This window comes from Neofelis nebulosa, chromosome 15 (assembly GCF_028018385.1).
Source record: "Neofelis nebulosa isolate mNeoNeb1 chromosome 15, mNeoNeb1.pri, whole genome shotgun sequence".
Lineage (NCBI taxonomy): Eukaryota > Metazoa > Chordata > Mammalia > Carnivora > Felidae > Neofelis > Neofelis nebulosa.
This window is the reverse complement of record NC_080796.1, coordinates 72,210,555-72,224,031: the sequence shown is the minus strand read 5'-3', so window position 1 is coordinate 72,224,031 and position 13,477 is coordinate 72,210,555. Positions and strand designations below refer to the sequence as shown.

At 43.4% G+C, this 13,477-nt stretch overlaps 3 protein-coding genes across 3 annotated transcripts; all 3 read right to left on the bottom strand.

The window, feature by feature from the left end:
- Window positions 1-948, bottom strand: LOC131495626 (olfactory receptor 6K3-like). The gene has a single exon (XM_058700639.1). It carries the CDS (start codon window positions 946-948, stop codon window positions 1-3), a length of 948 nt encoding a protein of 315 aa, XP_058556622.1.
- A 3,404-nt stretch (window positions 949-4,352) lies between these two features.
- Window positions 4,353-8,097, bottom strand: LOC131495583 (olfactory receptor 6K3-like). The gene is made up of 2 exons (XM_058700577.1): window positions 7,119-8,097; window positions 4,353-4,372 (listed from the first exon to the last, which is right to left on the bottom strand). The coding sequence occupies exons 1-2, from the start codon at window positions 8,050-8,052 to the stop codon at window positions 4,353-4,355; spliced, it is 954 nt and encodes a 317-aa protein (XP_058556560.1). The 5' UTR covers window positions 8,053-8,097.
- Window positions 8,098-12,016: 3,919 nt separating this feature from the next.
- On the bottom strand, window positions 12,017-12,967 carry LOC131495582 (olfactory receptor 6K3-like). The gene has a single exon (XM_058700576.1). It carries the CDS (start codon window positions 12,965-12,967, stop codon window positions 12,017-12,019), a length of 951 nt encoding a protein of 316 aa, XP_058556559.1.
- Between the last annotated feature and the right edge of the window lie 510 nt (window positions 12,968-13,477).

The window sequence follows — 13,477 nt, the reverse complement described above, 5'->3', positions numbered from 1 at the left end:
TTACCTACCACGTACATGAAACACCTTTTGAGGGCAAAGGAGCTTCTTAATAGCATCTTTCATATCATTATTTCTCAGGCTGTATATCATGGGATTGAAAAGGGGAGAAAGGACAGAGAATGTTAGAGCAATGGCTGTGTCCCAGAACGGCGTATACATGGCAGAGAATCTGAGGTACATGAGGGCCACGCTGCCAAAAAACATCAGGAAGACGGCAATGTGGGCGACGCAGGTGGAGAAGGCCTTTTTACGACCCTCCGCTGAGGGGATGCCCAGGATAACAACCACAATTCTGATGTACGAAAGGGAAATAATCAGACTCGTTATCAGAATGGCCGAAGCATGAATCACGTCTTGCACTAGGATCACAGAGGCATCCGTACAGGCTAAATTTAATAATGGACCGAAATCACAGAAGATCTGATGGATTTGGTTGGGGCCACAGAAAGGTAGGGTAGAAATCCACACAACCTCAGGTAGAAGGATGAGGAAACCAAAGACACAAGAGCCTGCAGAAAGCTGAGCGCATAGTCGGGGGGTCATGATGGTCAGGTAGTGAAGAGGGTTGCAGATGGCAACGTACCTGTCGATGGCCATGATGGTCAGCAAGGCTCCTTCAGTGTTTCCGAGTGAATGGAAGAAGTACATCTGCAAGAGGCAGCCAGTAAAGGAGATGGTCTTTTGGCTGCTGATCAGATTGGAGAGCATCTTGGGGATGGTGGCCGTGGTGTACCAGATCTCCAGAAATGAGAAGATACTGATGAAATTGTACATGGGGTTGTGGAGACGCGTGTCCAGCCGGACAGCAAAGAAGACCATCAGGTTCCCGACGACAATAAAGGTGTAGACGAAAAGTAGGGGGAAGAAGTACAGGAGGCCGCCATCTTGGAGCTGTGGGAAGCCAGTGAAGATGAATTCAGTCACGGCTGATAGATTTTCACTCTCCATTATCCCCAGAAGAGCTTCCTGTGAATAAGGGAGAGGTTATACCCAAGTAACAGAGAAGGAAATCGACGCAGTGTAAACATAAACAGTATTTTGGTTACGTGGCGTTTTTTTTGCGTGTGTTTTGACACTTCCTCAGTTCAAAATGACCAGTGGCTTGCCTGTATCTGGAATCTTTATTTGGGAGACAGTATAGCTAATGATTAGTACAGCCAGGGTTCAAATCGAACATATCGAACATACTGAGCCTGAATTCTCATCCTGCTGCCTATTAGTTGGGCGATAATGGGCAAGTCCCACAATCTCTCTGAGATTCAGCATCTTCTTCTGTAGGTGAAAACCTATTTGTCCAATCGGAGTTGTATTACATGAGTTAATGTATCAACGCCCCTGACATTCATGATCAATATCTGTTCTCATTTCTTTCCGAGATCGGCTTTCTGAAACAGTAATATTAACAGTATCTCATTCAGATCTTGTTCACTCCTCCACCATTTGCTGTGTGAATTCTTTCTTTACTGCCACTTACAGAAGACATTTTGTCCTATGTGTCAGTGACATGATAACCACAAAGCAACATAAATGTTTCAGTTATATTATGACTACCCTTTTGCGCCAGAAACTCCTGATTACCGCTACTTGAAGATTTTTCTCCCTTGGCTCTCATGCAACCCCACTCCAGGTTCGCCCTGTTCCTATATGGAGGCTTCTTCTCATGTGTTCGCTATATCATTATTTCCTTCTATGTGTTATGGACCCATCTTCTTTACCCACTCGGTACATGGCTGTGTATGGCATGTTTCTGCTGTGGCCCCTGAAGTCCTGTCTTTCCTCACTGTCTGTGGATGAACAATACATAGGCATCAAGCCTCTGTCTCCAGCACAGGTGTGTTTCCAGACTTCAGATCCGCACACCCAGCATATCCCCACCCGCCGCTCCCTCCTCCTGCACGATGGCAGATTTCAGGGTCTACCTCCAATTCCCCGAGATCATTGCCTTGTGAAGGCCAACACTCTTTTGGGAAGGCATTCAGACTCGCTTTTCTTCACCAGGATGCTTCTGGCTCCCTTTGGGTTTCAGCTCAGCCTCTGCCTCCTGTCAGAAGTGCGCTCATGTCCTTCCCCACATTCACACACACACACACACACACACACACACACACACGTACACATACGCCTTATTCTCATCTCTGTGTCTTCAGCAGGGCCTCTACCATTAACTTGATTAAGTTTCACTGCAATTCTTGTTCTCTGTTTAACTTCACTAGACTGTGAGCTTCCATTTGGGCAGGATGAGCCTTTGTCTTTCACGACCCCTAGTATATATTAAGCACTTGAAAGTAGCTTCTTTTGTAATGACTAGGTTTGGATCTGACTTGCAAACATCATTAAAGCCAGAAAAATCCAGAAGCAAGGCAGGTAGAGAAGAGAGGATGAGCATTCATGTCTTGGACCATCACATGGTCTGAATAACTGGATATAATTTCTGATTGAAAATATGCAGAGCCCAGAATTCCAAAGATGGAACTTCCTCAGAAGCCCTAGTCCAATGCCCAAATTCAAGCCTCCCCAGATCTTCACTGAGTCTTTAGAATGTGTTTCATCCTTAGCAAAGAAAATGGATAATTTCTCCCCAGCTCTCAGTGACCCTAAACTCACCTCTGCAAAATACCAGAGGGCTCTTCCTTTTCCCTGGGTCTCTGCATTGCCGAATGTTCTTTCACTGTCTCTGGAAGTGTTATAGCCATCCTACAAAAGACACCAAAGGGAAAATGAACTCCACTGAGGTTTTATCCCTCGGTAATAAGTAGAAAGCAATCTATCCCCTCATGGGGTCAATTATCAGACATCCCTGCCCTGTCTTCTCATTAAATCTTCAGGTCGGAGGAGAATCAGTGTCCCAAGGAAGACTCACAGATCCTGGTGACCATTGTTACCACCATTTTCTTGTTACTGGTTACGATTTAACCAGTCAGTTCCCATCTCGGTATGGAATTGAGAGGGTTTCATACAAAGAACAGCTTTGATAGGACTCTACTCTCACAAAAACACACAAGAAATAGAACAGTGTTAGAGTGCCTCGGTGGCTCAGTCAGTTAAGCATCCAAATTTGGCTCACGTCATGATCTTGTGGGTCACGAGTTCAAGCCCCACATCGGGCTCTGTGCTGACAGCTCAGAGCCTGGAGCCTGCTTTGGATTCTGTGTCTTCCTCTCTCTCTGCTCCTCCCTGCTCATGCTCCATCTCTCTCCCTCTCAAAAATAAATAAAAACATTTTTAAAAAATTAAAAAAGGAACAGCATTGAAGGTGATTTACTGGCATGTTAAGTATCATGGATAAAGTAGTGAAGAAAAAAGAAAACAATTTCTGGGAAAACATGTCGTTTGGAAAAGTGAGCCAGTACTAAAGAAGACGATGGAAACCCCCCCACCTTTTTCCTTCCAGCAACATATACGGGGCTCTCCTTCAAATTATTCCTATGGAGTCTGATGAATTCCTTAAATTTTCTATTTTTCCCCACAAATATATGAAAGATTGGTCTTGTATACCACTTTGTTCACAGTGTGTTGCAAACATCGCCAAATGCAACGACACATATATTAATTCGTTTTCTATTCACCATTCTTACGGAAAATATCTTAGAAGTTTCCTGATATGGTAGCAAAGCAATGGGGTCACGTCTTTCGTGTGTATGTGGTTACGGAGCCTGGCTCAAGAATACACAATGTTAGGAAGAAGGACTTCTCATCTCTAACCATGGAATTTGGTGACTTAGAATACTTTATAAAAATAAATTCATATTAACGACGACTGTGTAAGATATGTTTATTTTTAACCACTGAAAATTATCAGGGAAGATTTTTTTCCCTTCATGTTTCTCTCGAGTGTAATACCAAAACCTTATCACTAAGAAATATTTATATGCTCCCTTGAATATGCAATTTTATCTAGATTGTCTATCCCCCCTGCCCCCCCCCCCCCCGCCCATGAAAACTAACCTGATTTTTAGTATCAGCAACATTTGGCAAGTTTGCTTTACAGATATAATCTGTGGTTCATCTGTTTCTAGAAATAAAATTATTTCTATGAGAAAATGCATAAATTAACAAGAACGGAAAGTGACTCACTTTAAGAAAAAGAAATGTTGGGATGCCTGGGTGGCTCAGTTGGTTAAGAGTCTTACTCTCGGTTTCAGCTCAGGTCATGATCTCACAGTTTGTGAGTTTGAGCCCCGCGTTGGTCTCTGTGCTGATAGCACAGAGCCTGCTTGGGATTCTCTCTCTCTCTCCCTATCTCCTCTTATGCTCTCCATCTCTCTCTCTCTGTCTCTCTCTCTCTCTCAGAATAAATAAATAAAACTTTTAAATAAAGAGAAAAGAAATGTTTAATTTGTCTGTATTTGCCCTTATCCAGGTGTTAGGAAATCTGGAAATGGAAATAGTTGAATGACCATAGTGCCCCCTTTTTAACCTAACAGACCAGACTTCACCGTGGGCTTGAATTGTCAAGAGTTGCCCCACTGCAACCCAAGTGAATGTCCAGTTGGCAAACGGGCACCAATGGTAGCAACGTGGAGAAACACACTTGCACAGTCTCTTTATTCTCTGATTCTCTGATTTGTTGCTTTCTGAATAAATAAATAAATAAATAAATAAATAAATAAAATAAAATTCTTCTCCCTGCTCTTTTTCAAATGTACCACATGAAAAATATAAACAGTTGGGTATATGAAGCCCTTTGTGACACTTGGAGGAATAAGTTCACTTTTAGATTGGCAGAGGCATTTTTAAACCTTTATGTTTATTTTCCTTCAGGATGGAAAGTTATCCGATACTTAATTGACAATAGCAAGCTTTTGTATGTGGGAGTGCCGCTGGGATGCGTCACACATCCTCCACTTCTGTGGATCCTCCTGCCCTCGTGGTGCATTTGTCTTTCCAATGCCTGTTCCTGCAAACTCAGGAATGTGAATCTGACCGTTTGAATTCTGGCTGCCCACAGAACAGGAATGCAAATTTTCTGGCAAGGCTATGGTGAAGCCGTGAAGTGCAATCCTAAGTCGAGAACAGGTGTTGTTGGATAATTTCTTGTTTCCTTATCTGCTTTTGTTTGTGTTCGTTATTTACGATTAGCGTGGCCCAAGTTCAAAATCACGGGGTTTGGCTTCGGAGGCCGAGTAGGACTGAAGTTTGTATGTGACTGCATCCCAGGCCTCCTCTCCATTTCCAGCTGCTTTTGTCAGCAGCCCTTTAATTTAAATGGTTTCCTTGATGGGATTCGAACCAAGTGGATGACACACAGCCACTAATGTGCCTCTTCTCTGTTGGTTGTGGAATCCTAAACTCAGACTTTTGAGGCAAAGATGTCCCAACTTCACTTCATGTGCCATCCACCAAAGGAAACCCAGGAGTTGAAGAGGTAAAGTCCCCACTTGATAAACAGAAATATGCCAGATACTCATTCATGAGCCCCCATCCCAATGCATATCTATCAAAATCCAACTTCTGTTTGGAATTTTCAACACTTGAAAAAAATTTTTGTAATGTTTATTTTTTGAGAGACAGAGAGAGACAGAACGTGAGCAGGGGAGGGGCAGAGAGAGAGGGAGACACAGATTCCGAAGCAGGCTCCAGGTTCCTGAGCTGTCAGCACAGAGCCTGACGCGGGGCTTGAACTCACAAACCACGAGATCGTGACCTGAGCTGAAGCTGGATGCTTAGCCAACTGAGCCACCCAGGCGCCCCTGGAATTTCCAACACTTTTATCAAAAAAGATTCCTGCAAAATATTTCCCAGATAGGGCCTTCTCTTGCCTGTACTGAATTCCCTTAAATTTTGTGTCGTATATACTATGACTTTAAGAGATTATTTACATTTTGTCTATTGACTTCACCTTTCTTTGTTTTTCAGGACTTACAGAGGTTTTTTTCTTTCCCCCCCTCTGGAAGGATGCTTGTGATGTAAGCTAGGTGGGGTTGTTTCATGTTTTGTGCGTCTTTTGGGTCTCTAAAGAAATTAATATCCACGTGGTTTGGGCTGTTTTATTGGACTGTCGGGGAAGGAAATTTCAGTACACAGGATAAAATTGCTATTTTTATACCAAAACTTTTGTACATGTGTTTTATGAAGATAATTATAAGAGCTGTGCATGAATTATGATAGAAACTTCAGGCAACAGCACTGGATATGGCAAGGAGAGGAAAGTTTCTTTAGAGCTGTTCGGTTAGAAAGTCAAAGGAATCATGTTATTTGAAGCGGCCATTCCATAGATGCAAAGTAGACTTTTGTGTTGAAGAAAATGAAGATTCTTAGCCCCGGGAAGACCAGCAATAACTAACGTTCCTCTCTCTGTGTATCTGTGTGTACTGAAGTGTATATGTGTCAACAGTATCCTACACGGTAGGTTTCTTATGAACATGTCTGGCAACAGGAATCATTTAGTCTTACTAAATGTATACGCTTATTATTCTAATGAAGAACTAATTACACAACTAAAAAGGAAAGTATACTTGACTTCCTTAAGTATTATTATTATTATTATCATTATTTTAAGATATCTGCTTCCCGGCGCTCCCGGATGGTTCACTCAGTTAAGCATCTGACTCTTGGTTTTGGCTCAGGTCATGATCTCGCCATTCGTGAGTTTGAGCTCCATATCAAGCTCCGTGCTAACAGTGCAGGGAGTGCTTGGGATACAGTCTCTCTCTCTCTCTGTGCCTCCCCCCTGCTTGTGCTCTCTTTCTCTCTCAAAATACATAAATTAATTTCAAAAACTTAAAAAAAAAAAAGATATCTACTCCCAACAAACCTAATCAGGTAATCCATGATCCATAATGAAATAGAGAACTTTCCCGAGATCTATTGCCTGAAGCACACGGCCAGCTTCTGGAGTGATGAGCGAGCTTTCCTTTAATTACAACCATTCAGAAGAAAGCAAGCAAATCATCCCCATAATAAGGTTCTTGACCGTATGTACATCATTGTTAATAGCTATGACCTAGAGTATAAATGTGTTTTCCTAGATATCAGGGAAAATAATGAGGAGAACAGACAGAAAGTTCAGTGTGATAAAGAACTATGTATAGAGTGGTTTCATTTTTTTTTTTTTAATCTGTTACAGAAAACAGTAAGACGGGGGGAGGAGATTTGTGGCTCAGAATTAACCTCCAAACGTGTCGAACATTTTCCGAAGGTGAACAGTGTTCTAATCGCGTTCTTCATGTCCTTGTTTCTCAGACTATAGATGACGGGATTGAAGAAGGGGGCAAGGATAGTAAACATCAGTGCAGTTGTGGTGTCCAGGACTGGGAGGTAGGTGGCATTGAATCGTGAGTACGCGAGGGACACATGGCCGAAGAAAATCAGGGACACAGCGAGATGGCCTGCACAGGTAGAAAGGGCCTTTTGCCGAGCCTCAGCAGAGGGGATCCTCAGGACCACAGTGACCATCCTGATAGAGAACAGGGCAATGATTAGGACGGTAGCGGTGATGGCCACAGCATGGGTCGCATCTCCAACCAGAGTCGTGGACGTGTCTGTACAGGCCAGGCTCAGCACGAGGACCAAGTCACAGAAGATTTGACAGATTTGGTCGGGCCCACAGAGAAGCGGTGTGGAAATCATCACAGTCTCAGGAAGCAGGATGAGGAGACCCAAGATGCAGGAGCCTGCAGAGAACCGAGCACACGGCCGGGGGGTCATGATCATCTGGCAGCGGAGAGGGTCGCAGATGGCCACGGACCTGTCGATGGCCATGGTGGTCGACAGCATCCCCTCGGGATTTCCCAGTGAATGGAAGAAGTACATCTGCAGGAGGCAGCCAGTAATGGAGATGGTCTTCTTCTCGCAGATGAGGTTGGAGAGCATCTTGGGGATGGTGGCTGTCATGTACCGGATCCCCAGGAAGGGGAAGCTGCTGATGAAATTGTACATGGGGTTGTGAGGATGGGTGTCTAGCTGGACAGCAAAGAAGACCATCAGGTTCCCGATGACAATAAAGGTGTAGACGAAAAGTAGGGGGAAGAAGTACAGGAGGCCGCCATCTTGGAGCTGCGGGAAGCCAGTGAAGATGAATTCAGTCACGGCTGACAGGTTTCCCCTCTCCATATGCACAGCAGAGCTCCCTGCGAATGAAGGAGAGGGCACACACCAGCTCACAAGGAGGCAGAGAAGAACGGGTGGTGAACAGCTAAGTAACTTGGATGAATAACAGGAAATAACTTGCAAGTTTTATTCTTTCCGAATTTCACACTCTTGTGCACATTGACTAGTATTTGACTTTTTCTCCCCGCTCCTTCAGAGGCACGATCACAGAAATAGCGGTTCCCAAATGTTTTTAAGTGTTTTCTTTATTATTTATTTTTGAGAAAGACGGAGAGAGTGGGAGCAGGGGCGGGGCAGAGAGAAAGGGAGAATCTCAAGCAGGCTCCGCGCTGTCAGGGAAGAGCCCGATGGGGGGCTCAGACCCATGAAACCGTGACTGAGATCATGACCCGAGCCAAAGGCGGACGGGAGAAAATATTAATACTAGCATGGAAGGCTTTGAGAATGGCCAAACACTTTACAATAGCAAGAACCGCATTGCATAGTGGGCTGGGTATGGAGTCAGTCACTGTGGCAAGCACCACCCCAAGCACAGGCTGTATTTTTTTCCCTAATGCTCCAGATGCTCTAGGGAGGCAAGATCATCCTCATTTTACAGAGGAGAACACTTAGACACAGACAGGTGAAACCCTTTTCCGAGGGATTCTCGCCTGAAGTCAGAATGTAAATCCGTGCACTGTATCTCTAAGGAAGCGCTCAAACCCACTGCCCCTGCCCGTATGTGTAAACACACTTTCAGGGCTTAGAGCAGCGTCAGGAAGATAGTCAACAGTCCAGAATATTGGGCACTGTTACACTGGGGTTTCTGGATTATATTTATCATGTTTCATCATCCACTACTAGCTTTTCCTTCCTTATTTTTTTAAATGTTTATTCGTTTATTTTGGGAGAGAGAGAGCAAGAGTGAGTGGGGAGGGAGTCAGAGAGAGAGACAGAGAGACAGAGAGAGAGAGAAAGAGAATCCTGAACAGGGTTCACACTGTCAACGCCGAGCCCAACTCAGGGCTCAATCTCATGACCTTGAGATCATGACCTGAGCCCAAACCAAGGGTTGGACTCTTAACCAACTGAGCCACTCAGGTGCCCCTGTTTTTCCTTCTTTAGACTGGGCTCTTCCTTCAGGGAAGTAACCTAGAACAGGATTGGCCTGTAAAAAAAAAATGGTTGGTGTCAAATAAATTAACTTGGAAGCCATACTCTTGATGCAATTAGAATTAAACCCACAAGACAGCCATGGACAAGTGAGAAAAGAAAATTGGAGACTGTTTGGAAAGGGAAGTATGACAATTCACACACACATGTATATATGTGTATATGTATATATATATGTATGTGTATATATATATATATATATATATATATATATATGAAGTTTATTGTCAAATTGGTTTCCATACAACACCCAGTGCTCATCCCAACAGGTGCCCTCCTCAATGCCCATCACCCACCCTCCCCTCCCTCCCACCCCCCATCAACCTCAGTTTGTTCTCAGTCTTTAAGACTCTCTTATGGTTTGGCTCCCTCCCCCTCTAACTTTTTTTTTCCCCGACAATTCACTTTTAATGAGAGTCCTAAGCAAGTCTGGAAAAACTGGCCTCTCAAAGGATGGCATCATAATGGAGTAACCTGTTTTATTTATGCCAGTGCCCAGTAAGTTTCCCGCTATACTTGCCTTTATGCACTACCAACATTTGAAGTTTCTGAATCCTCAGGCTTTTTTTTTTTAATGTTTGTTTATTTATTTATTTAGAGAGAGAGAGAGGGAGAGAGAATCCCAAGAAGGCTCCGCTCTGTTAACAAAGAGCCCGATACGGGGCTTGGACACACGAACCATGAGATCATGATCTGAGAGGAAATCAAGAGTTAGACACTAACCCACTGATCCACCCAGGAACCCCTATGACTTTCTTGTGCATGGTGAGTGAATTCTTTCTCAAGCCTTAGCCTCCTGCACTCACTTCTACCCAAGACTGCAGGGGCTCCCCTGTCTGTGTGGATCTCTGCACGCTTGACACTCCTCCGGCCCCTCCAAAAGGCATCTTACAGTTATTTTCACAGGCATCCCAGGGAATAGCAAGAAGGGTAAGCGGGCTCCATTGGGGATTCCCTCCCTGCCCCCCAGCACAGAACATCACTTTCCCTCACGGGGTAACTAGCAGAAAGGTCCCCATTGTACACTTGTCTCATTAGATTTCGGGATCAAAGTCGTCATGAAGTATTTTTTCCTGATTGAACTCCTATCTCTGGACATGGCAAACTACTTTCCCCACCACTGTGGTTATCGCCCCAGGTGTTCGTAAGTCTACCCTGTGCCCTGCAAAGAGCACTTTGTGTTGGTCCTCCTCTTCTTACATGAACACACATGTGTGGAAAGTCTTGAAGGAAACATACTTGAAAGAAAAACTTGAAAAATAGTTAATAGAAAATAAGACCATTTCACAACAGACATGTCATTGGGATTTTGTGCCAATAGTGAAGTGAGGGGACAATGTTATTTTTTTTTTCTCATGCCACAAATGCATGTGAATCTCTCTTCCCCTAAACAATCCACGTGGGTCCTGCTGACCTCTCTAGTGACAGTCAGTGTCTCACCACTTTTCACAGGATTATTCTGTATTCCAAGTGCTCAATCCACTGCTCTGTTGAAAACTCAGAGTTGTTGTTGTTATTTTCCTTTTCCTCCTCCTCCTCTCCTTCTCCTTCTCTTCCTTCTCCTTCTCCTCCTTCCCCTTCTCCTCCTCTTCCTCCTTCTTCTTGTTTTTTTTATTTAATTTTTTTTTAACGTTTATTTATTTTTGAGACAGAGAGAGACAGAGCATGAACAGGGGAGGGACAGACAGAGAGGGAGACACAGAATCGAAGCAGGCTCCAGGCTCTGAGCCGTCAGCCCAGAGCCCGACGCAGGGCTCGAACTCATGGACCGTGAGATCGTGACCTGAGCTGAAGTCGGACGCCCAACCGACTGAGCCACCCAGGCGCCCCTTCTTCTTCTTCTTCAAATCTAGTTGCTTTTATCATGTAATCCCCTTTGGAATTATGTGTCAAATTTTGGATGGGAAGATGTGCTTTCTTTCTCTCTTGAGTTTTGTCTAACATTTCTTCTTGTGACATAGGGACGTAGTTCCCTTGTCTAACTTCTTATAATATTTTTTCTTGAAATTCCAAAATAATAATAAGCCATTGGAATAAAAGGTCCAGCATAGGGAACATAGCACTGCATGATGACAGATGGTGACTACAGTCGTGGGGAGCATGATGTACAGTATAGAGGTGTTGAATCACTATGTTGTACACCTGGGACTAATTAGCATTATGGGTCAACTATACGCAAACTAAAGAAAAAAATCACATGAGAAGATCTGGAAAAAAATGTTAATGGGAAAAAATGTCCTTTCTAATGGTTTACCGTGGCATGAAATGGTCTATTTTATTTTTAACAACTTTGTTGAGGTATACTTTGTATACAAAGAAAATATTTAACATGTGCAATAGATGAGTGTGAACATATGCAAACACCACATATAAGCACCACAGTCAAGGCAACAGATGTATCCAACACCTCTCAGACCTACTTCATGTTTAAGGTCACAAAACTTGTATGTAGTCCAGTAAAATATGAGCCTCTCTTCTATAGATCTTATGCTCTTAACCACTGTATCTTATAATCTGCAGTTGTTACTAATGCTTATGGAATAATAAGAATAATACTTATGTAATAGAAATAAAATTAATGTTTACAGCATATATTTTAATGGCTTAAACGTCATATTTCCTCCCTATTATCTATCCACCTACGCATGTCTGAACAGGTAGTCTGTGATACATTAGACATGTATAAATAGAACAAACATGGGAAGAAATGGAATAAGTAGAAACTATCAGTGTGACAACGAATGAGCTATATGCTCGTTTTGTGGTTTAGTATCTTAGAGTAACATCCAAAGTGAGAGGTGCCTATGGGGTAACATCAACTTGCAGGTGCATTAAACACCTTCTGAAGGCAGAGAAGCTTCTTAATCGCAATCTTCATGTCCTTGTTTCTCAAGCTATAGATGATAGGGTTGAAAAAGGGAGCAAGAACGGCAAACATCAGTGCAATGACTGTGTCCAAAGTTGGTGGGAAAGTGGTGGAGAAGCGCAGGTACATGAGGGACACGCTGCCATAGAACATCAAAAAGACACCAAGATGAGACGCGCAGGTAGAGAAGGCCTTCCGGCGGCCTTCGGCAGACGGGATCCTCAGGGTCACAGTGATGATTCTGACATAAGAGACAGCGATAACCAGGACAGAGAAGATGATGGCCGCAGCATGGATCACATCCTCAAGCAGGATCACGGACGTGTCTGTACAAGCCAAGCGCAGTACAGGTTCAAAGTCACAAAATATCTGATGGATTTGGTTGGGCCCGCAGAAAGGCAGTGTGGAAATCCAAACAATCTCTGGGAGCAACACAAGAAAGCCAAAGATGCAGGAGCCTGCAGAGAGCTGAGCACACAGCTGGGGGGTCATAATTGTCGGGTAGCGGAGAGGGTCGCAGATGGCAATGTACCTGTCAATGGCCATGGTGGTCAACAAAAGCCCCTCGGAATTTCCCAGTGAATGGAAGAAGTACATCTGCAGGAGGCAGCCAGTAATGGAGATGGTCTTCTTCTCGCAGATGAGGTTGGAGAGCATCTTGGGGATGGTGGCTGTCGTGTACCAGATCTCCAGGAAGGAGAAGCTGCTGATGAAGTTGTACATGGGGTTGTGGAGACGGGTGTCCATCCTGACTGCAAAAAATACAATGAGATTTCCAATCACAATGAAGATGTAGATGATGAGCAAAGGAATGAAGAAGAGGAGGCTGCCATTTTCAAACTGGGGGAATCCAGAGAAGAGAAACTCTGTCACTGCCGAAGTTCGGTTATTTCTTACCATGGGCTCAACAGCCTTAAGTGTTTTGGGTAGAAAGGCACAGCTCACTCCCTAGATGAAATGTAAAGAGTTAGATCTCTGGGTTCAAATAAGATTCAAAGGAAGAAATGCTTTAGTTAGATGATTTATCCCTATCATTCTTGGGTTAATGAAACATGTCCATTTAGTATCTACTATGTGCCAAACACAACTGTAGGCTTGTTGAATTCAGTAGTGAAGAAAACACTCCATTTTCATGGAGCTTATATTCCAATGAAGGAGACAAATAAAAATAAGTAAGATTGTATAAGGTCATCTTTATAAGCTATGCTAACTAAAGCAAAGTAAGATATTAGGGGGACTACTAATAATTACTTTTTATACGAATTCCCAAAATCATTTTGAATCACATACCGGATACATTCTCTAATGTTTCTTGGCTATAGATTAGACGATCAAGACTTTTAGTTATTTTCCTGTCTACACAGTTATTGTCAAGTTGTATTCTGCATTTTCTGGAAAATCCCCAGTTTT